The sequence below is a fragment of the Esox lucius genome, chromosome 7, assembly GCF_011004845.1.
Source record: "Esox lucius isolate fEsoLuc1 chromosome 7, fEsoLuc1.pri, whole genome shotgun sequence".
Classification (NCBI taxonomy): domain Eukaryota; kingdom Metazoa; phylum Chordata; class Actinopteri; order Esociformes; family Esocidae; genus Esox; species Esox lucius.
This window is the reverse complement of record NC_047575.1, coordinates 30,129,213-30,153,052: the sequence shown is the minus strand read 5'-3', so window position 1 is coordinate 30,153,052 and position 23,840 is coordinate 30,129,213. Positions and strand designations below refer to the sequence as shown.

The window sequence follows — 23,840 nt, the reverse complement described above, 5'->3', positions numbered from 1 at the left end:
CTAAAATATTTGTCTACAGTGACTTTTGGGAAAATGTATTTAGTCCCATTCACTTTCTCAACATTTTGTTGAGGTAAAGACTACATTTCTGCCAAAAGAATTGAAGATAAAAAAAAAACAACTGAAATCTCATGAACCTTAGTATTCAGACGCTTTATTCAGGAACTTTGTGGGACCTCCTTTGGCAGTGTTCTTGGGTATGCCTAGCAAATGTTTCCCAATCCTGGGGATCCCAAGGGGTTGCACGTTTTTGCACTCACACACCGACAGTTAGGTCTGGATATAATTGGACACTTACACAAGTTTTGTTATTGTGTCTGTCTACCAAACTATATTCAAGTTACATCGATCAACCATAACATTATGACCACCTACCTAATTTTGTGTAGGTCCCCCTTTTGCCGCCAAAACAACCCTGACCCTTCGAGGCATGGACTCCACTAGACCTCTGAAGCTGTGCTGTGGTATCTGGCACCAAGATGTTAGCAGCAGATCGTTTAAGTTCTGTAAGTTGCGAGGTTGGGCCTCCATGGGTCAGACATGTATGTCCAGCACATCCCACAGATGCTTGATTCGATTGAGATCTGGGGAATTTGGAGGCCAAATCAATACCTTGAGGTTGTTGTCTTCCTTAAACCATTTCTGAACCATTTTTGCTTTGTGGTAGGGTGCGTTATCCTGCTGAAAGAGGCCAATGCCATCAGGTTGCACATGGTCTTCACCGACGCACACGCTCCCGGCCGTCAACGTAATGTAAAAGAAAACGTGATTCATCAGACCATGCCACCTTCTACCATTGCTCCATGGTCCTGTGCTGATGCTCATGGGCCCTTTGTAGGCGCTTCGGCACAGGGTCAGCATGGGCACCCTGACTTGTCTGCGTCATCACAGCCCCATACGCAACAAACTGCGATGCACTGTGTGTTCTGACACCTTTCTGTTAGTACCAGCATTAACTTTTTCAGCAATTTGCGTTACAGTAGCTCGTCTGTTGGATCGGATCACATGAGCCAGCCTTCGCTCCCCACGTGTATCAAGTGAGCCTTGGCCGTCCATGACCCTGTAGCTGGTTCACCGCTTTTTCTTCCTTCGACCTCTTGATAGGTACAGATCACTGCAGACCTGGAACACCCCACATGGGCTGTTACGTCTAGCCATCATAATTTGGTCATTGTCAAAGTCACTCAGATCCTTACACTTGCCCATTTGTCCTGCTTCTAAAAAATCAACTCTGGGTACAGAAAGGTCACTGGCTACCTAATATCCCACCCACTGACAGGTGCCATGATGACGAGATTATCAATGTTATTCACTTCACTTGTAAGTGGTCATTATTTTATGGATGATCGGTGTACAGTTAAATAATGAATATGGGCTTAAAGTGCAGTCTCTCAGCTTTAATTTGAGGGTATTCACATCCAAATTGGAGGTAGCATTTAGGAATTACAGCTTTTTAATATGTAGCCCCCTTTTTTCAAGGGATCAAAAGCAGGTAGCAGGTAAAAAGTCTGGAGTTGCTTCCAGGTGTAGCATTCACATTTGGAAGCTGTTGCTATGAACCCACAACATGCTGTCAAAGGAGATCTCAATGCAAGTGAAGCAGGCTGCAAAAACAATATCCATCAGAGAGATTGCAGGAACATTAGGAGTGGCTAAATCAACATTTTGGTACACTGCTTGCATCGCTTGTATGGGCCCCAAGCACTCGCAGAATGGCTTTATCAACCCTCTGGTGTTTTTCAAGTGTGCAGTGCTGCCTCTCTGCCAGGAAGGAGATAATGCAGTATTTTGAGGAGGAGATTCCATTGGATGTGGTCTTGTCGTCATCTGCTTTGTTGGTTGAAGATGTTTCTGAGGATGGCCTTGGGGAAAGGGAGGAGAGCCCTCCTCAGGGCTTGAATCCCTTGATCAGGGCACCCTCACCCCTTCCCCCCCATGGGTTTGAGTAGCGGCTAGGTGTCTCGTGTCCAGGGGATGAAGACGATGATGACTTCTCTCCGCGTAGGGTTCTCGGGCATTACTCGTTCTTTCATGTCCCACAGCCCATGAATGGAACTAGTTCAAGAGGTGCAAGCGCCGGTATTGGATGTTCCTGTGGTGGCAGTTTACACAGATGGCTTTTGGCACACTCCGCTCTCCGCCAAAGCACCGGCGAGATCATCACTAGGGTGGTGGGACGACTGGACACAATTAGCAACGCAGTCCAACTGTAGGAGCAGGAGCTCGCCATACTATTCCTGCCCAACCTGGAAGGATGGCAGGCTAAGAAGCCCACCTACCCTTCTCCGAAGGACCACTTCATGGCGCAACTGTTAGAGGAGAGCTACGAGTTGGGGGCGCAGGCTGTGGTGGCCTCCAACAACGTGGCTCTTCTGTCTTCGGCCGTGGCTCAGATGATCTCAGGAGCAGCGACCCTCTCGCTGTCTGCGTATATGGAAATCTCCCGTGTTCTGTTGGCTGTGTTACACCTTAACCAAGCCCACAGTATTTGCGCTGGGCGGTGATGCCTCTGGCTGTCTTTGTCGTCTTTAAAGGAGGTTGAGAGGAAAACTTTTTTCAATGCACCGATCATGCCTGGTGGACTGTTTGGGGACACCCTCTCTACCGCCATCGAGACCTTCAGGCAAGTGGATGATGACAAGGAGTTATCCTGTCACCTCTCGCGAGGCGTCCTGCTGCTCCTTCTACTTCAGCTGATTCATGTGTCTCTCGTTCCACCCGACCTGGCCCTTCTACAAGATGATGCCACAGACACAAAGCTGCTTCAGTGGCGGCTTCGGCTACTTCAGCTTGTCGGGACCCATCTCCGCCTCCTGCGCCCTCCTCTAGCTGCCCCTTAGCCCAGATCTCTCACTCTGGGCCCCTGGTTTGCCGCCCCTTGGCCAGCAGCCAAGCACTGCTAGAAATGGACTGGGACAGCATTATCGCCTCCCCGGCAGGGGATCTGGACCATTGGAGGAACCCAGCTGTGCTGAGGCAAGGTGTCCCCATGGGCAGAGTTATGCCATTCGTCCAGGTGTTTACGGATGCCTGTCTGAAGTGTTGGGGAGGCCGTAAAGAGAATGTGTGGCCTCAGAGCGACCGCCACATCAATCTGCTTGGAACTCGAGGCAGTCCTCTTGGTGTTGACCCACTTGACTTCTGTGGTCTCACGTCAGTTGTTAGGGAGGAGTCAGGTCTCCTGCACTCCACTTGTCAGCGACGTGCCTGTGGCTTAGGGTGCACAGACCTCTTTGTTCCCTTTATTGGCGGTACACATTCCGGGCCGGCTGAACGCGGGGGCCGGTCTGATGTCTCGAGGAGGCCCTCGGGGCGGCTAGCGGTGCCTGCACCCCTGCATCGTCTCCCTAATCTGCAAGAGATTTGGGGAGGCTCAAGTGGACCTTTCTGCAATGAGAGAGAATGCGCACTGTCACCTTTGGTTCTCTCTGAGAGACCAGGACGGCCCACCATTAGGGACGGATGCTTTCGGACATGACTTTGTGTCAACCTAATCTTTCCGGATAGCCCAAAAGCTGTTTGGTGTCCGAAGTTGATACAGTTGTTCATGGGCGATCCCTCATTGCTGAGACTGTCTCAGTCGGGACGCACTATTAAACGCCCTCTGGTGTTGAACCGTGGCTTGGTTCCTGAAAGCCAGCGACTTGCTAACCTGTTCCTATCTGTTGACATCATTTGCACCATGCAGGATGCTAGAGCCACATCTACTTCCAAACTATATGCCACCCGGTGGTCTTTGTTCACGAGTTGTTTGTTGTTGCCCCCTTTTTTACAGTATCTTTTTGATATGCGTGGGTTGCCTTTGACGATCAAAGGATATGGGTTGGCAAATACCACTTGCCAAATAGGCGCCTAGAAGGTAAAACTGTGTTCAGTCATCCCCTGGTCAAGCTCTTTCTCGTTGGCACATGACATCTGCTCCCTGTGATTAATGCGCCTCAATGGGAGCTGTCCAAGGTGCTGAAATTGCTCTGTGAGCTGCCTTTCAAGCAATTGGGGCAGAGCTCCTTGAAACTCCTCTCATTGTCCTCAGACACCATGGTGTGGTCGTTTGTTGTATTGCTATTGGTTTCATTATTTTTCTTAATTAGTAATATAGCTTACACACTTCTCTCTTCGTGTCTGTGACAGTTATCGGGTGTGTGTTTGTGGGACTAGGGTTGGGGAAATTATTTTCTCAGCCTTGAATGTTGACCTGTGCGTGCCTTGTCTGGGCCCTTTTTATTTTTTGTTTGGGTCCGACAGGGAGTGAATCTCTGGCTTGCTCGCTCCACTATGAGCGAAGCCCCTTAGTGGGCAGAGCTCCACGACATATAATGGACGTGATGTCGTGTTCCATTCAGACATGATTGAACTTGCTATCATAGCATCTTTATGGGTTCTAGAAATGGTTACATTTGAATTTGAGGACTATGTTAAGGTGTGGAGGAAAATTACAGCAGTATGCAAAACTAAAATTACTGCTACGATAGCCGTAACATCTAAAGTTGTGAGACTCCTGAAATTCTACAAAGATAGGCACAGCACCGCCATAATGTAATTTTTACCTGTTTAGTTAGCTACCCCTGCGTTCATGTCAGAATGAGATACTGTTAAACTAACGTTAGTGAAATTGGGAGCTGGGAAAATAAATGCTGTTCATTACTTGAAGGTTAAGACTTGTGAATTGGAACAATGTGGTTTGGTCCCATGTCTGTCCAGTAGTGTCTTGATATTCGAAATGTTTCATAATTTTTTTATTTGACCAGTACATGTTTAACCTGAACACTACTACATAGCACGCAATGTAGTGGGTGTTGTTGTCATATGATGTTGGCTCAGTGGCAGGCTCAGAGGAGAGAGATATCGAGAAACAGTGATGGCCACGCCAAACTCAAAACAGTGCTTTTCTTGGATTGAGAAGCCCAGAAAAGCTAGTAAGTGAAGCTAGCCAGCTATATGCTATATGCTAAAACTTATAATTTTTTGCAGTTCCCAAACAACTTTACAGTGTTTTGTAGCGAATCCATTTTCATCTGTAATGTTTAATTCAAAATGTTTTCCTTGAATTAGTGAACTGTCATCCACTTGCTGACAGTACGTATTATACCTCTTTGACTGAAGTCCGGGCATTGGTTGGGCCTCTGAAGGAGATTCACAGACCCAAAGCCTTTCTGGCATTGTTTTCGTGATTGAGAGGCATCCCCATAGCATGATGTTCCCACCATCATGCTTTACTGTAGGGATGGTTTTAGCAAGGTGATGAGCATATAATAGTTAAATTTTCAGTTTTGAGATTCTTTATCCAGATAATTTAGTATGCCTTTTACTTAGCACCACAAAATGTGGAGGAAGTGAAGGGATCTGAATACCTTCCAAAGGCACAGTATATTTTAGCGGTTTAAGGGGCACTTCACAATTGCCCAAATCCTTAATGTACTAATTACTAATGTTACTATCTATCTTGAACAAGCACCTTTTAATTTCGCTGTATGATCATAGAATCTTCTGTATTGTTCATAAAAAAAAACACAAGATCCAGAATTTATAGCAAAAGTAGATTGGAGAATGCAACAATTTTTAGAAGATGAAAAACATACTCTTTACAATTTTTACATTCCATTGCTAATTCCCTTCTGGCGAACGTATTTTATACCTTCACTGTTATTTGGCAAAAACACTCTTTAAGCAGTAGAAATAGCTAAGAATTCATGCTTTCTCAACTTTACTCTAAATCTGGATGTTGTATAAATTGTTTCACTTAATGTTCAGGCACTAACTTGGCTGTAGCTGTTAATTCATTATTCAGTACATGTCTCCGCAGTTAATTCCGCAGGCACAGATTTCAGTAAGCATGGCTTAAATTATTTTAATGACAGTAACTAGTCATATGTAAGAAGAGTAGGCTATGCATTTTACAGGAGATGACTAGATATATCTCAATAGTTATCTTCATTACCTAGCCAAGATTTTGTCCGTAAGCAAGGCACAAATTCAACCATGCAGGAGAATCCCAATAACATGAAGCAACCACTGTCATTCAAACCCTTTGTATAGTGGCCTTCTCTCTTTCAAACATTGAAAAATTATGATGACAAGACATTGTGTGCTTATTATAATGTTAGCCAACTAGCAGTGTCCAGTGTACCGTGTGGAGGAAGACATCTAATGGCTCTGTCAATCAAGGACTACTGACAATACATATGAAATTGACTTGTTCTGCGATCGGTACAAAATAGGGTCTTTGCAAAATGAAACAAAACAAAGAAACCTGAAAATGTTCAGATATCTCGTGCCCTTCAATCTATACAGTGAGGTAATATTGTGGAGGATTTGGTCCACATAAAACAAACCTGGCTCCTTCTGGCCATTTATATGTGAAACAAATCTCATTGACTTAGAAGACTTTCAGGCATGATACACACCACCCACAGTCCCCCCAGCATGAAGTGGTCCTTTAACCAACGGCTCACGTTATGTGTTTCTTTAAAGGTGTGCCATGAGTTCAACAGTACCTGGGCATGGGAACTTGAAAATAAAGGATACAAGGATATGTCTGTGGAGTGCAAGACTGGAATCCTCAAAGTAAGTTGCCATTCTATGTAATTAGTTGGCCTATCATTTTGAGATGGCCGATTAGTTGATTTTCATTTTGAAAATGTATGGGGAATATTCATACAAATATTTAAATTATGTTTTGTATGTGTCATGCCGCTCTACTAACAAAATGTCCCATACTTTTCCTCTATCGGTCTAGCACTTGTGTGAGTGCCAGTTTGATGACAATGTCAAGTTCAAGACAGCAATCAATGAAGAGGATCCTGAAAAGATGCGGCTCCAGCCAATTGGAAAGGACAGGGATGGTCTGATGTACTGGTTTCAACTTGACCAGGACAATAACGTGAGGGTCTATGTGGAGGAGCAGGACGACCTGGATGGGTCCTCCTGGAAGTGCATCGTCAGGTACTTTTTCCCTAGCCACTGTGCGTCTGTAACTACTTGCTCTTTGCGGTTTCAGGCTGGTATCTGTATAAGCCATTTGCAACTGCTGTAACTGATGATGTAAAAAATGCATTTGATTGATACTTTTGGACTGCCTTAGTGAGAGAAAAATAGATTCAGTGCTACCATTGAACTTTAATGTCAAAAGTTTTGTTTTGAATGTTATGAAGGAAACTTGAATTTAGCATTTTCTAAATCTAACTAGTTTTAGATGGACAAGCTATTGATATTGCATGTCTGCAGAATCGTAATTGCATGTGCATGCTGCATGTGGGTAGTCACACTCATGAGAACTGCATGAGCCAAAGATGAAACAGCAGTTAATGGACATTTTTTACGGCAGTTAATGGACACACACATTTTCCTTTGTGCTTAATTCTAAGTTAAAGTAGCCTTTTTTTGCAAATTCAATAGAATGAAACAGTGCCGTCTTATGTTACTCTTATAAATATTTTGTCCTTTGTACTTTCCCCCTACTCATCGACATTTGAACGCATCCTTCCATTACTTAATGTGTAATTTGTTAGGTTTTTAATTAAACTTTTTTAGGAATATAATATTGAATGAGATATCTGCCTCAAATGCAGATGATAATGACGTTGCAGTCTTTGTGAGAGGGTTGGATTTAGAGCATGTTCCTTCTAGAGGATAAGTTGCCATATAAATTAGCCTTGGTGATAGGTGAGTCACTTTGCGGGCGGTACCTGGTATCCTGATTTTAAACTCAGAGCTGACCAGTTACCTCGCTAACTACTTAAACCTAGTATGTAATATTCCCCTCAGGTGGATTATAGATTACTTTTTTCACATTTAATTTAATCATGACTACTAAGCTGGAAAAATTTATTTGAATGATCCATGTATATACAGAGATCGAAACAGCTTGGCTGAGATCCTGGAGCTGTTGAAGACTCAAATCGACCCAGCATTGTTGACAAAGAAAGGAGAGGAAGATGAGAAGACCAGAGAAGGTAGTGTTCTAGTAACAATGCTTATTACACCAATAATGTAATATGCATGTAATTTTTTTTTCATTCAAATATTCATGTTATTGATAGACTGAGAAAGTTCAGTCGCTTGCGTTGAATTTGATCTTTGCCACTAGTAAAATGTTTATTTATAAGTGTATTTCTCTGCTATACATCTTTTGACATTTAGTTAGTATAATTCAAATTTTCTATTAGCCTCGTTCTGTTTTAACTGCACTTCCTATTGATATTGGGTCCTATAGGGGATGTTAAAAAGAAAGAGGATACTTCAGAGGATGAAGAGGACAAACCCTTGAAGGACACTGCTTCCTTGATCTCCCCAAAAAGAGAGATTACAGAAAAAAACTCCCAAAAGGAGGAATTAGAACTGGATGTATCAGATGCCAAATTTCCATCTAATGGCCTCAAAGACAACCAAGTGGAGGCAACAAGCCAATCAGAGGAGCCTATGGTAGATGATAAGGTCACCATCAACCCCCAGGCCATCAAAGAAGAGCCCATGGATGTGTCAGAATCCAAGCCTCTTGCAGAGAAACCTCATGTGACGCCACCAATAGAACAAATAGAGGAAGCCAAGAGGAAGACTGCAGAGGAACTCCAAAGGGCAATGAAGAACGACCAGCAAGCCAAAATCCCTTTGAAAAAGAGAGAGATGAAACTGAGTGATGATTTTGATAATAATGGTGGCAGTGGTAGTAGTATCATTGTGCGAACTCCATCAGTTGCTACCGTCAAAGAAACACCTAAAGTTGAGCAGACAAATAAACTGGTGTCTGTTGACCTGGAGGGGACGGTGAAGGAGACTCAAAGTGATCAAGTGAATGGTGATCTTCAGCCTGTCATAGAAAGAAGTATCAATAATGGGTTGAGAGAATCCTCTAATCAAATAAGAACACAAAGAGAATGTGCTTATGGCAAAGGACAGCTAAAAAAAGATGTTGCTGTTGGAAACATTGTGGCAGGAGAAGCTAGTGCAAAAGAGAAAACAAGCTTTTCTATGGAAAAAGACAATGAGGAAAGGGAGATGGCAAGCAACACTATGGAGACAATGGACGGGCCAATTCCTGATAAATCTAACCAAACTAACATGGTTACTGCCACAGTGACAACAAAGGAAATAGCTGAAGTTTCAGAGAAAATAAAAGAATCTTCCCTAAAAAAGTCTGTCCCCCCTCTAATGACTGAGCCATTGACTTCATCTCAGGATGCAACAATCCCACCAGAGATGTCTGATCGTAAAAGGGAAAAAATTGTCAAAACATCTAAGTGGGATATGAAAGTGCGTTGTACAGAAGTCAAGACATCCACATCAATACAAACACAAAATGTATCATCTAGTAAGTCAGAGAAACCAGAAGAGACTAAAGGAATGGATTCATCCTTTGGATCTCAACCAGTGACCTATAAGGAAATATCACAAACATTTCTGGACATTTGTCCCCTTTCAGTAGTTAAGGAGAAACAAACCACAGAAGCCACTGAAAAGTGGTTGGACCCTAAAAACCTCAAAACATCAGTCATCAGTAAACAAACCGAGAGACCAGACCCCATTACAGAGAAACCCGACTGCTCTAAATGCACAGAGATGCCGGCAGTCATTAAAAATACAGAAAAAACATTTTCTAACAAAGAGTGTGCTGAGAAATGTGATGGTTCTCAAGATATTGGAACATTTTCTGTAATTAAAAAGACAGAGATTTCTGAAAAGAGTAAATATGAGAACTTGGTCAGCCCTAATGAGACCAATACAGCATCAGTCATTAAAAAGGCAGACAAACCAGTCCCCAATAAAGGAGACCATTTGGACAGCATTAAAGAGACAGTTAAATCAACTGTCATAAAAATGACAGTGAAATCAGAGGTGTCAACACATGCAGATGTGAGATGTGATGGCCCTACAGACATTGAAATGTTAGCTGTAACCCTGGAGAAATCCAGCAGTGCTGCAAGCACAGATAGAAAGGCTGCAGTTGAAACCAAATCTGGCCTAAAAAATGAGATGGCAGACATCTCTATGAAATCAACCCATTTACAACTGGATGAACCGAAAAAAGGAACCAAATCAGCTACCCCCGAAGATGCTGGAAAATTGTCTACTGCCAAAATCGCCGGGAAGTCGCCTGGCCCCGAAGTCGCCGGGAAGTCGCCTGGCCCCGAAGTCGCCGGGAAGTCGCCTGGCCCCGAAGTCGCCGGGAAGTCGCCTGGCCCCGAAGTCGCCGGGAAGTCGCCTGGCCCCGAAGTCGCCGGGAAGTCGCCTAGCCCCGAAGTCGCCGGGAAGTCGCCTAGCCCCGAAGTCGCCGGGAAGTCGCCTAGCCCCGAAGTCGCCGGGAAGTCGCCTAGCCCCGAAGTCGCCGGGAAGTCGCCTAGCCCCGAAGTCGCCGGGAAGTCGCCTAGCCCCGAAGTCGCCGGGAAGTCGCCTAGCCCCGAAGTCGCCGGGAAGTCGCCTAGCCCCGACGTCGCCGGGAAGTCGCCTAGCCCCGACGTCGCCGGGAAGTCGCCTAGCCCCGACGTCGCCGGGAAGTCGCCTAGCCCCGACGTCGCCGGGAAGTCGCCTAGCCCCGACGTCGCCGGGAAGTCGCCTAGCCCCGACGTCGCCGGGAAGTCGCCTAGCCCCGACGTCGCCGGGAAGTCTCCTAGCCCCGACGTCGCCGGGAAGTCGCCTAGCCCCGACGTCGCCGGGAAGTCGCCTAGCCCCGACGTCGCCGGGAAGTCGCCTAGCCCCGACGTCGCCGGGAAGTCGCCTAGCCCCGACGTCGCCGGGAAGTCTCCTAGCCCCGACGTCGCCGGGAAGTCTCCTAGCCCCGACGTCGCCGGGAAGTCGCCTAGCCCCGACGTCGCCGGGAAGTCGCCTAGCCCCGACGTCGCCGGGAAGTCGCCTAGCCCCGACGTCGCCGGGAAGTCGCCTAGCCCCGAAGCCGTGGCGAGATCGGCGTCACCAGAGGAAGCGGCGAGTTCTCTCAAAGAGTCTGTCCCAATGGAGGAACCTATGGAAATACATTTGGAAAAATCGATGGATGACAGTGACTTCAAGAAATATACTGATGATGGCTGCCCAAAAAAGGCGGTAATAGGTGGAGAGAAGTCTGAGATCAAGCCTAATAAAGACCTAATATCTTTGAACTGTGATGCTCCATCAGGAAATCAGGCAACCAGGAAGAAGGCCTCATTCCTCACCGAGATTTTGAGTGATGAAGACAAAATCCATGACCGAGTTATGAAGGAAGATGTCCCTCAAAAAGATGTACAAGAGGATGATCAGGCTAAGAAAAAGGGTGATGATAAAACCAAGACAGATGACAAAAAAGAAGAGGAAGGTGGAGAGAAAGATGACAGAACATCAGCTGCTAGTGGGGTAAAAGTAAGTGAGGGATCTGAGGAAGATGAGCCCAAGACGAAAAAGGATGAAGACAAAAGTGAGAAACAGGATGCGGTAACAACGTCAGAGATTCAAGAGGAAGGGATACGTCTGAAAATACGTGGAATTACCCACCGGAGGAAAGCTGAGCTCCAAAGAGAGGAGAGGGACTCAGGGTCAGACACTGGTGAGACTGGAAGATCACTGAGGAGGTCCCCCAGGATCTGCAGGCCAACCCCTAAAGGGGTGGAGTTCCAAGACAGGAGGATGGAGAAGAAACAGACCACACCCACTGTGGAAAAAGTGGATGAGGAGAATAAAGAGGAGGAAGAACAGGATAAAACTATTCAGAGGAAACCGAGAGAGAAGGTTGATGGACAGTCCAAATCTAAGGTAAATTCTTTCAGAAACTGAGATTTACACATTAGTAAAATGCACGTGAGCTAATGTGTGTTGTTTTTGGATCAGCAATATCTTCTAGACCAGCGCTTAGCCGCATGAAGTTTAGAATGTTTGTTAGAATTTTTTATACGTTGGATTTGTCCGTCAAGATGACGTCTTTTGTTTTCAGGGGCGACGAAGGAGAAAGACTCGATGGTCCAACACTCGAACACGAAGGCGCAAAAAGAATGGCTCAGGTGAAGATGAGGAAAGCGAGTCGAGTGAAGAGGAGAGTGAGGAGGATGATAGTGATGAGAGTTTTAAGGTAGAGGGTGGCAAGAGAAGAAGACGGAACAGGAACCGAGAGCGGCACAGTGACGACTCTGATACCTCCTCGGATGATGACCTTCCTCCCAACGATGACCCCTGCAAACACTGCGGCCTCCCCAACCATCCCGAGCTGGTGGGTCCTTATATACGATCCCCATTGATCAGCACAATGAACCTGTCTGTTTTGACAATGAAAATGGCACAGTGGAGGGCATATAGCTGCGATGGTCATATTTGAATTCTTCGCGTAATGATCTGCAGGGTTGCGATCATTTCACTTAAATTCCTTTTCATTTGTGGCCTAGGAGTCTAAGTCACTTCTTCCAGTGCATGTGTATTGCTGCAGCATGGGTTTTCAGCCAAATCTCTCTCGTGTATCTTTCCCTACTGTCTCTGTCTAATAAAGCTTAGAAATCAGTAGAAATATTTTTACAGTACAATTAATTAATGGCTCTGCTGTATTTATATTAGTTATCTCCATTGACATCTACGACTTCAATACAGTGGGTTCCAGCTAACACTCCTCTGGGTTTTCTTCACAGATCTTACTGTGTGACTCGTGTGACAACGGTTACCACACAGCCTGTCTCAGACCTCCCCTCATGATTATCCCAGACGGGGAGTGGTTCTGTCCACCCTGCCAGCATGTAAGTAACTTCAGAATTGTAATCATCCTCTTGTTACACTACAGTTTTGGCAGGATTGTAACCAAAACTCAGAAGTGGGTTACCTGCAACTAACAGATGCCCATCTGTTGAGTAACTGAGTAATGATTCTTTTTATTTGGAGACACAAAGCCAAATTATGTCTACATAAAGGCTACTCTCCTGCACTGATATTAATCCAACTTGTAATGAGTTACTGAATGTTTTTATTATTTAAAGGAGAGTGGGCAACCACTGTCCTTACATATTTTTTTTGGATTGGTTTTTACAAGACTGGTGACAGTGCCAGTCAGACGGAGCCAGGGAAGGTGAAGCTGTAGAAGTGAAGGGTGGAGAATGTTCTTGAACTCTGGTTTCTGGCAGGGGCCCCACGAATGTGCATGGCACTAAGTGGGTTACTGCTGTACCATGGCTCCACACACACTATTAATTGATCTGGCAGCAAAGCACCTCATGCCACAGATTGCCTATTAGCCTTCTATTCATAAAATTAAAAAAAAATCACTATGAGTAGCCTATTTTGCATTTGTAAAATCTGTATAATTTCTATTATGTATGTAACAGGGGCAATATTCTAGTTTTTACTACCAGCCTTACCACTGTAACCACTGTTTTACTACACCAAATAATACAAAATTCCAATACCCATTACATGGGTATACATACTTTAAAAGTATAATTAAAGCAGGTGCCTCTTCACATTCCCTGTTGTGCCAAAGTGTACCTTTTAGGCATGCGTTGCTATATTGGCCAGTAATTGGTATCAGCTGATTATTGTTTTAAATTTGAGACCAATTTGAGAGGGATTGTGCTTTTGTCTGAATAAGTTTCTAGTATATTCCAGTAATTTTTCTTTTTTTCTTTTCCAGAATTCGTGTCCTTTTGTTTTTATTGTATTGAACTTACTACATTGTATAATGTACAGTTATTGAATAATAATTTGTATTAAAATATATAAAAAAGATAACTTTTAAATGATTGAATTTGCATCTGTTCAAGGTAGAAACCTCATAAGAAGAAACATTTAAATTTAATTCTTGCCAAGTACACAAATACTAAAATGACAAAACATGGGTATCGACGTCGGCTGATTATGTTATATGAATATCTATTGGTTTCGGCCAATCATTTTCTTATCAATGCGTCCCTACTGCATTGTGTTATATCTTTTTTTATCTTCAACAATTATTCTACATGACGATGGCCACAAAGAGTTGCCTATGCTGGTATATACATTTAGTTCTAATAGCATTATTTCACATCTCTATGGACGAAGCAAGAGGATTAACCAGGCATTTTCAGCAGGCCAAACTCCCTGGCCAGGGAGGCTGGTATTGATGTTTTAACAAGGCATTAGCTGCTGATGATCTACTGGCCTTCAGAGGTTGCAATCAGCCCAATGTTATGAAATAATTGCTGTGTGTGCTGTTCTGTCATTCTCACCCCTCTTTCCTCGTGACCCTGCAGAAGCTGCTCTGTGACAAGCTTGAGGAGCAGTTGACTAACCTTGATGCTGCACTGAAAAAGAGGGAGCGTGCTGAGCGAAGGTACGAACCTCTGAACCATGACCCTTTGTGGGAACTAGAAAATGACAACCGTAAGAAAACGTATTAAAGTTTCAAATATTAAATATAATTTTCTCCCTCCAGAAAAGAACGGTTGGTGTATGTTGGAATTAGCGTTGAAAATATCATCACTCCCTCAGTAAGTAGCATTTGGTTGCTATGGTTATACTGGTTTACACTTTTGTACCGTGAACTGATACATTGCAAATACATTTTCAGTTGGAGGTAGAGGATGAAAAGCAGGCAGAGGTGGTAAAAAAAGAGAAGAAAGAGAAGAAAGAAAGAATCAAGAGCTGGGGACGAAGGTCAACAAGGACAAAGAAAAGCATAAGCTACAGGTATAACATCTGTGCTAAACACATGGTCATATGGGGCTTTATTTTAATGTGGTGGCTGATACAATTAATGTCTTGTTTGCAGGTTTGATGAGTTTGATGAGGCTATTGAGGAAGCAATTGAAGAAGACATAAGAGAGGCTGATGGTGGAGGTAGGAGAATATTATGAAATCTGTTACCAGATTTACTTTTTCCTCCTCTCTTAATTTTGTGAAGTTCAGTTTGTGCGTAATGCCTTGCCTCATCGCAGACACTCCTCGCTGGTTTAAGATGATTGAAAGAGCAATATGTGTGTTGTCTGAAGTGCATCTTGCCATTCGATTATGCTTCTTATTACACTGCTTGCTCAACCTGGAAGTATTCTCTAGCACCTTGCTTGGAAAGGAATGCATCCTTCGGCCAGCAGCCACTATTGAGCTTTCTGGCACCTTACTTGTCGCTTTATTGTGACAAGGCTACCTTGTCTCCTACACACCCTGAGTGCTGCTGAGCCATTATGCTCCAAGCATTTGCCCCTGAGTATTGTGGATATGCCACGACCAGTGGGTAATCCCGAATGCTGGATTAGTTACCTTGCAAACTCTGTCAAACCAGAACTTTAGCTAAATGTTTTCAGCAAAAGAAATGGAAGTTATGTCAGAAAACAAAATGCTCTGAACCAACCTGCTCTGCTACCTACTAGATTAAGTGGATCTTATCCCAGCCAAGTGAGTATAATTCAGAGTTTATTTAGAATCTATTCCTTCACTATGGCCCTTCTCAGAAAATCAAATTGACATCGGAGCCTGCTTTGTGGGTGCTTTGCAAGTAATTAGATATAGAATAGATGCTTTACAGCATTCTGAATGATACATTATCATTTTTCCTCATAGTCAATCATTTCTCTGGCCAACTTGCTCTACTCAAATATGTCCGATTTAACCCAGAGTAGTTTTGCTTTCATTATACAAACTCTATATTTCTTTGCAATTTGTCCTGGGTAAAAATGAAAAAAATAATTGAGCTTTTTTGCACTGCTAATAATATTAATTGTCAAGATTATAACCTACATTTTGGTAGCCTACAGTAAGTCACAATTGCCATATTAGGCATATTGCATAGCCAAAATATCGTAAATATTGTTTCAATTCCATGATGTCATCAAATTTATTTGTCATCGTACTGAGGACCTTCTTAATCATTCTATGCACGCCCAAGTCCTCGGATCCACAAATCTGCGCCTCACTTAACCTAATGATTTAAACAAAAACCAGCCATTCTGAAACCAAAAACTCTGGGAATTCCACATCTGTTTTAGAGTAGCTGATCAGGAATGAAATGCTGCCACAGCCTTCATAACTACTTTAGCCTTCAAGCAGTCTTTGTGCTTATTTACTTAACAAAAGATTTATCTTAGATTGTATAATAATTTCCATAGGATTTTAATTTACACGGCCATGTTCGACATACTACACAGGATTATGGGTGTCAATCGAGGGAAAATTGAGTGATATGCATGCGCACTGAAACTTGATACACTTCTGATGAAATTGTCTTCACACTTGCAAACCTCCCGGAGGACTTGATCGAAAATGTGGCACATGATACCTCACAAGATGGCATCTCGAGCTATCGCTATCTTCAAGTTTACACAACAAAATATTCTAGAATCTCGAGCCTTTTTCGCTATGTCTCAGAAAACGTGCTGTAATGTAAATAAGCCCTTTGTGTCCATTTTGGGTCTAAATTATGTTCTGCCCGCCACAGGTGCTGGCCGAGGCAAGGACATGGCCAACATCACAGGCCACAGCAGAGGGAAGGACATGTCCACCATCTTAGCTGCGGGAGAGGGTGGTGAAGGCAAGGAGAATGGTCTCCTCCCACCGCGGCCCAGCGCCGGCCAGCGTAGGAAGAAGAGGCGGCGTCTCAACGACTTGGACAGTGACAGCACAATGGAAGAAGAGGAGAGTGAGGATGAGTTCCGTCTCAGTGACAGGTGGGCTCATCCTGAGGGTTCATCAGCCAAGACAGGGTTGTGTTCATAAGGCGTCAAATGGAAAACCAGGCTGAAACGTGAACTTACATTGACGTTCCTTTTCCACAGAAACTTGTTTCAGTGTTTTCCAGTGGATGCCATAATGAACAATTGTTACTCACTCTTCAGGTTTTTTCCCCATTTGTTTTTACCCTGCACGCTTCTTCTTGTAGCACGGAGGAAGAAGAGTTTGTGGCGTCGGACAAGAGTGGCGCAGAGAGTGAAGTAGCAGTGGACTCCAACGACGACAGTGACTTTGGCAGTATACGACGCAGAACCGCCAGGACAAGGAGGCCGGCAAAGCGTCAGAGATGCACTCGGCCACGAAAGCGCCGCAAACCGGAAGGGTACTCTGACGATGAAGAGGAGGAGACAAGTGAGGAGGATGAGGACGAAATTGGTATGTTGCCGTTGTTTTAGGGTCTGAAATAAATCTAACAATGAAACTAGATTTTTTATGTGGTGTTGGCCCTGTGACGTAGCTCTGTCTCCATTGAACTCATTCTCCACCTGTGTAACTAGTGTCAGAGGGCTCCAGCGAATTCAGTGACAGCGACTTGGACTGTAGCCGTCGCCGATCCCGCCGGAGTCAGACCAAAAAGCAGGTGAACTACTGCGAGTCGTCCGGTGACTCGGAAGGCTCCAAGGCAGGTGCCTGTCGCGACAAAGTCAAATTGCGGCGGCGCCTTGATAGCTCCGAAAGTGAAGGTCAGACAGACTTTTCCTGGTAGACATAGGCTTAGTGTAGTTTCTCTCTATTTAGTTGTCTCATTCATTTGTTTCTTAGTTTAGTGACTGATTGGCTTCACTCCGATATTAAGTGTGATTTATCTGTAACATCCAATGTTCTTTCAGCAAGCTGCTCCAGAGGCTCAGACATCGGTGAGAGAGAGAGGACAAGGTTGAAGAGGCGGGCCGACTCATCTGAGGAAGAGTCAAGGCAGCGCCGCAGACGGCTCTCTCTAAAACGGCGACGGGCATCCGAGGAGGATGACGACGACGACGACGATGATTCCGACCAGTCATCAGAGGGAGAGCGTCCAGTCCGCAAGCGTGTGAACCGCATCGACTCTGATGACTCTGATGACGAGGAGAAGGAAAAGAAAGAAATCAAGGAGGAGGAGGAAGGTGGTGTTCTAGGGAAGGGAGCCAGCCCGTTGGACTACAGCCTGGTGGAGCTACACCCCCCCACCAACGGACAGAGTCCCATCAAGGCCCTGGAGAGCTTGGCTCACATTGGGCCCCAAAAACTTGGGGCCACAGCTGTTGCCATAGCACCAAATGGACTAGAGGTGGTGCCACAGGACGATGATGAGGACGATCTGCTAGGGGTCACTGACCTGGTGGACTTTGTCTGCAACAGTGATGTGTTGTAAAACCCATTTTTTCTGTAGTATTGTATTTTTGATATTCTGTTTCTTCCTCCATTGACTGACTATAGTCCTGTCCTTACGTGTTTTATTTGATTCATTCTCCTCATCCCCTCATGTGACCCCAACCATGCTATGAACTGGACGCCCACCTGGACGAAAGTTCATTGTCTTCAGTCTTTGCACCGCTCGCCGTGGGATTGTACAGTCCGAGAGAATATAAACTCAGAAGGTTGTTTTGCAGCATGGGACTTTTTCTTATCCATGTACTCTGTCACCGATGGACATGCGTGTCAGATACCGTAAACAACACACAAATTAACCTACCTGTTTTTGCCAGCCAACTTCCAGGGTTGCCTACTCAGGGGTACATCCACTACCCCTACATGACCCCTCCTTACGTAGAGCCCATCACTCAACTTCATGGTTGTGTTCATTAGTCCCCAAATGGAAGAAAACAGACAACCTATGAGGGACAATAAGATCAATAAGACAGGAAAATGTATTTCTGTTTTGAAATGTTTCAAACCTTTTTCCGTTGTATGACCTAATGAACATGACCCATTACCTCCTGTTCTCCTGAGAGACTCCTCTGTGTATTGTTCCTGCTTGGGACAGAGGATGTTTTATTGTAAGATATTAATACATTATTTGTTGGTCTTTGTAGAAAATAGATGTGTATTGTTTTCTCTGTATATCATTACCACTCATAAGATTTCTAAATTGCTCAGAGAATAGAAGCAAGAGGTCATGAGTCGAACTGCATTCCATTAACAACTTAAATTTATATTGTTGTGGATCACAGCTGGAAACCAATCATTTTTATCCCCCTTTACCCAAAATGTTTAATCTGAACGTCTTCCAAATGAAAAGAAATACTGATTTGAAATTGATATCTTCCTTCATCCATCAAACTATTTATTCTTTGTATTCTATTATATTAAAGTCGCTTGTTTCTTAAGCTAAACCATTATACAGGTTCCCCACCTTTTTTGTACCATTTACAAAAAAAACGCTGGATTTAAAAAAAAAACATGATTGCAACAGAGTTTGAGTCAGTATTCACATGGGAGAACAAGACACTGAACCATTATTATCATACTAGGAACAGTTTTTTTAAATAAATGGGTGACCAGAACCACAAATGGTCCCCATACATAAAATAGTATTTCTCATGGATTTGGTCAATTGTTTTTACCCAAAGCATTGAAACATACTGTCATCTATAACCGATGTTTCTTTTAATGAAATCGTTCACATCGAGTGGTATTTAGACCCCCCCCCCCCCCCATTTCATTATCGATACTAAACACTATCAAGGCAGCTCCTTAGTGCATCACGCCAAGTTCCAAGTGTCATTTAGTCAACATTCAGATCTGATAACTACCACCAGATGTACAGGACATTCATTTAAATGGAGGTTTGAGTGTATATAATGACCAACTAGAGTAGACCAACCCCGATCTCACCTCTCTGTGCATATGGACTAGTTTCTAAGCCGAGTTTAGTTTTTGTATACTGAGTACATATATAAATATTATTTTAAAGTGTCTGCTGTCAACACTATCAGTGGATGAAATGCCCATGTTTTAGACTCATTAAAATAATCTAATATTTAAAGGGAGTTGTTGTGTGGAATGCCTTAGAGATTTTTCTGAAACTTCTGCCAACTTTCTGTCTCTCCCAATCATGAGACTAGTACAGCCATGTCATTTTAACCATTATTTGGGTTTTATAATAATGTATTTCTTTGTATATCAAGTATATCAGTAGTTTTTCTCCTCTGCAAACCATCAGGCGGCATATTGTTTCCTATGTACCTTTGTAGTCAATACTGTATTTACAAAAACCTGGAAAGTAAAGGTACTTACTGAGTTCACTTAACTACTTGTGATTGTTTAGCAAAATCCTTTTTATTTTTATTAATCCATGTAATTAGTTTTTACTAGATTCTGGTGTTCTGTTAACCCTCTTCCACCTCTAGTATGCAGTGTTAACTGTAGAACACTGCGCTCGCTCACTCTAGTCTCCCTTCTACATCTCACTGCATTAACTGGAGACTAAATAAACCTTGCTGATCTCAGAAAGACTGTCCTTCGCGTGGTCTCATGAGCTCATTTTGGTTTTGAGGGTTCTATTTTTAGGTTTGGTTAAATCACTGACCTTCTGGGCCTGTATTCAAAGACAGTAGGAGTGCTATACATATAATCGTATTCAGTATGAACAAAAATATAAAAGTGATCTTATTTCCGCACCCTCTGACATTTAGAACACAGTCTCTGGCCTCTAATCAAGATGATTAATAAACAGCATGCTGGATTATCATTGTGTGGGAATGATATACCAGAATGCAGTGTTTGGGCAAATGGTTCAGAAAAATTCACTAAAAACTAAATTGACTTCTGTTAGTTTTTGCATATCTGTCATTTTTGCTAATATATATTTAGAGGCTTTTTATCATGGCGAAATTTATATTTGGCAGTTCTTTGCAATTGCGTGTCTTTTTTTTTTTTTTGTGGAGGGGTTGTTATATGGGGACAACCATTTTTGTATTGAATTCATCAGAGATCTGGCATGTTTGTTGGATGTTATTTTATGTGCTGATGTGTTGGCCTCCCAAAGTATTTGCAAGGTTCAGTAACCAGCCCTTTTCTCAGCGGTGTTCCCTGTGTCCTGCTACTGAACAGGAGAGCATGAGTAATCCACCGGAGACATGGGTTGACTGCCCAGTTCAGTAAACAAAAAACCAATTGAATAATAATACAAAAATACACCGAATTGGAGGAAGCTACTTAAAAAAAACACTTAGTTTTTAGTAGTTCATAATTTGTGTGATACCTGAAATGCAGTCAACACATTTGGTTCTATTGATGACAGTTACATGATTAGTTTGAAAGCCCCTAAACATCGACTGGCAGTTCCGTTGTGGGAATCTGATGCAAATGACTAGGGTTTGTTTGGAATGATGAAATATATTTTCTATTTAATGTTCCCTAGAGATTACTTTAATCAAGTGTATATCATGAGAATGACCTTGGAGTGACACTACTTCATAAAAAATATGTTGAAGCAAATAATCATAAATGTAGGAATACAGCAGGACAGTGTCAGTCAGTCATGTAGGCAGTTCTCTGCTATAGGGAAGTTTGTGCCAACGATTCAAAAAGTGTGTGTTCCTTATTACCAATGGAATTGGGAGGACAAAGGAAACTGTTGGTCTGGAATATGAACGTAAGGTTATAGATTGGTTGTCTGTTTTATCTGTTCCTCTTCAAGACCTTTTTATTAACTTTACTGTATTTTCTATCATATGAATACAATCTTGTACATTTTTCATAATAAAAAGGTGTTGAACCTGGTACAGTATGGTAGGCGTACTTGTTTTCTAATGACACAGCGTGTGATAGTAATATTATGAAATGATCTGCGTTCTGATTAACGAAGGCTTAATCACTTGCAAACATCTTGTAAAAATTGATGGAGGACATACAGTGGATAAAGGTCTACACGCCCCTGTTAAAATGCCAGATTATTGTGATGTAAAAGAGTGAGACAAAAATAAATAATTTTAGACATTTTTCCACCTTTAATGTGACCTGTAACGTGAACAATTCAATTGAAAAACAAACTGAAATCTTTGAGGGGGAAAAATTAAAAACTCACAATAACCTGGTTGCGTAAGTGTGCACACCCTTAAACTAATACTTTGTTGAAGCACCTTTTTATTTTAATACAGCACTCAGCTTTTTTGGGTTGGAGTCTATTAGCATGGCACATCTTGACATGGCAATATTTGCCCACTCTTCTTTGCAAAAGCCCTCCAAATATGTCAGATTGCAAGGACATCTCCTGTGCACAGCGCTCTTCAGATCACCCCACAGATGTTCAATTGGATTCAGGTCTGGGCTTTGGCTGGTCCATTCCAAAACGTTAATCCTCTTCTAGTGAAGTCATGCTTTTGTGGATTTGGATGTGTGCTTTGGATGGTTGTTGTGCTGAAAGGTGAACTTCAGCTTTCTAACGGACCCCTGAAGGTTTTGTGCCAAAATTGCCTGGTATTTGGAACTGTTTATAATTCCTTCCACCCTGACTAAGGCCCTGGTTCCAGCTGAAGAAAAACAGCCCCAAAGCTTGATGCTGCCACCACGCTTCACTGTGGGTATGGTGTTCTTTGGGTGATGTGCAGTATTGTTTTTGCGCTAAACATACCTTTTGGAATTCTGGCCCAAAAGTTCAACCTTGGTTTCTTCAGACCATAACACATTTTCCCATGTGCTTTTGGGGGACTTGATGTTTGTTTTTGCAAACTTCAGCCGGGCTTGGATGTTTTTCTTTGTAAGAAAAGGCTTCCGTCTTGCTTCCGTCTTGCCACCCTACTCTATAGCCCATTCATATGAAGAATAAGGGAGATTGATGTCACATGTAGCACACAGTGAGTACTTGGCAGAAATTCCTGCAGTTCCTTTAATGTTGCTGTAGGCCTCTTGGAAGCCTCCCTGACCAGTTTTCTTTTCGTCTTTTCATAAATTTTGGAGGGACGTTCAGTTCTTGGTAATGTCTCTGTTGTGTAAGGTTTTTGTTTTTCATTTTTCCCGCTTAAAGATTTCAGTTTGTTTTTCAATTGAATTGTTCACATTATATGTCACATTAAAAGTGGAAAAAGCTCTTAAATGATTTATCTTTGTCACATTCTGTTACATCACAAAAACATGGTATTTTCACAGGGGTGTGTAGACTTTATATATCCACTGTATCCTTGAAAATGCATGAATGGAAATGTAATTTCAGACATTCTGACTTTACACAGAATATTGATAAAAATGTTAGGATCTGTGACCATTTCTGTCAAATTAGCTAATTTATGGAAAATACTTCTGTCCTTAAGGGTCCCCTTTCAACTCAAGGGCTCTATTAAAAGACCAGGAAAGTAACGCCACCCTCTTCTTTTGGCTCTTGGCTGCTTCCTTGTCGGATTTTATGCACCGTTCACATGCAAGAGGGAAATAGGATACTGATATTTGAGTATCCGATTGTGGTGAATGACTAGACCTGCTGCATTTAGCAAATTAGCAGATAGCCATTTTCATTTTCCTAACCCAGCGACATTAATTATCCTAACATACTAGAACAAATAAGTAGCCAGGAACCAATAGAACAGTGGACGGTAGAGTCGCTGTTTTCTATAGCCACAAAGACCTGAGCCACTATGCTGAAATATTTTGCTGCATTATTATTTGCTAAATCCTCCTTCCATTGCAGTTGTTAAAGTGATGTAAAATGTGGGCTGTCTAATCTGAGTATCAAAACCAATGTATTTTTTTTATGTTTCCTTTACCCATGTGTGTTCTATCTAGCCCTGACCCATTGATTTCTGCGACCAATCATAGTTCAGGCATTTTTCCAACTTAAGTGTTGAGATCCAGACGAAATGTGAAGAAATAATTCTCGTAATGTGGGTGCAGCATAGCTTTTTTCTGGAGCAAGTTTTTTTTTGGGTAACCAGTCAGATAAACCTGGCTACAACTCAACACTGCACAAAAAATGTAAATATGACAAAATTGAATACTTTACAGTTACTACCTCGTTCAGATAGTTACACACAGTCTGTGGTTGAGCAACCAGTTCTCTAAAATGACACTGGAGGCAGATTGTGACATTATCTAGCCATAGCTCTGGTGGACATTGCTATAGTCAGCATACCAATTGCACACCTTAAAACAACTGTGACATTTTGTTCTATGACAAAACTGCATGTTATAGAGCACCCTTTTATTGTCCTCAGTACAAGGTGAAGCTGTTCAATGTTCATCCTGTTTTAATCAGCTTCTTGATATGCCACACCTGTTCAGTGGAT

At 42.9% G+C, this 23,840-nt stretch overlaps 1 protein-coding gene across 1 annotated transcript in view; it reads left to right on the top strand.

The window, feature by feature from the left end:
- The window catches only part of rsf1b.1 (remodeling and spacing factor 1b, tandem duplicate 1), a 28,434-nt gene extending 7,087 nt beyond the window's left edge, over positions 1-21,347 (top strand). Inside the window, exons 3-16 of the mRNA XM_013134569.4 lie at positions 6,472-6,564; positions 6,737-6,942; positions 7,852-7,952; positions 8,213-11,718; positions 11,897-12,169; positions 12,579-12,683; positions 14,169-14,248; positions 14,351-14,405; positions 14,486-14,604; positions 14,687-14,754; positions 16,349-16,577; positions 16,790-17,016; positions 17,139-17,324; positions 17,472-21,347. Coding sequence (XP_012990023.3) covers positions 6,472-6,564; positions 6,737-6,942; positions 7,852-7,952; positions 8,213-11,718; positions 11,897-12,169; positions 12,579-12,683; positions 14,169-14,248; positions 14,351-14,405; positions 14,486-14,604; positions 14,687-14,754; positions 16,349-16,577; positions 16,790-17,016; positions 17,139-17,324; positions 17,472-17,992 — 5,769 coding nt within the window. The 3' untranslated portion in view covers positions 17,993-21,347. The remainder of the gene's footprint in view (positions 1-6,471; positions 6,565-6,736; positions 6,943-7,851; positions 7,953-8,212; positions 11,719-11,896; positions 12,170-12,578; positions 12,684-14,168; positions 14,249-14,350; positions 14,406-14,485; positions 14,605-14,686; positions 14,755-16,348; positions 16,578-16,789; positions 17,017-17,138; positions 17,325-17,471) is intronic.
- The last annotated feature ends 2,493 nt before the right edge of the window (positions 21,348-23,840 follow it).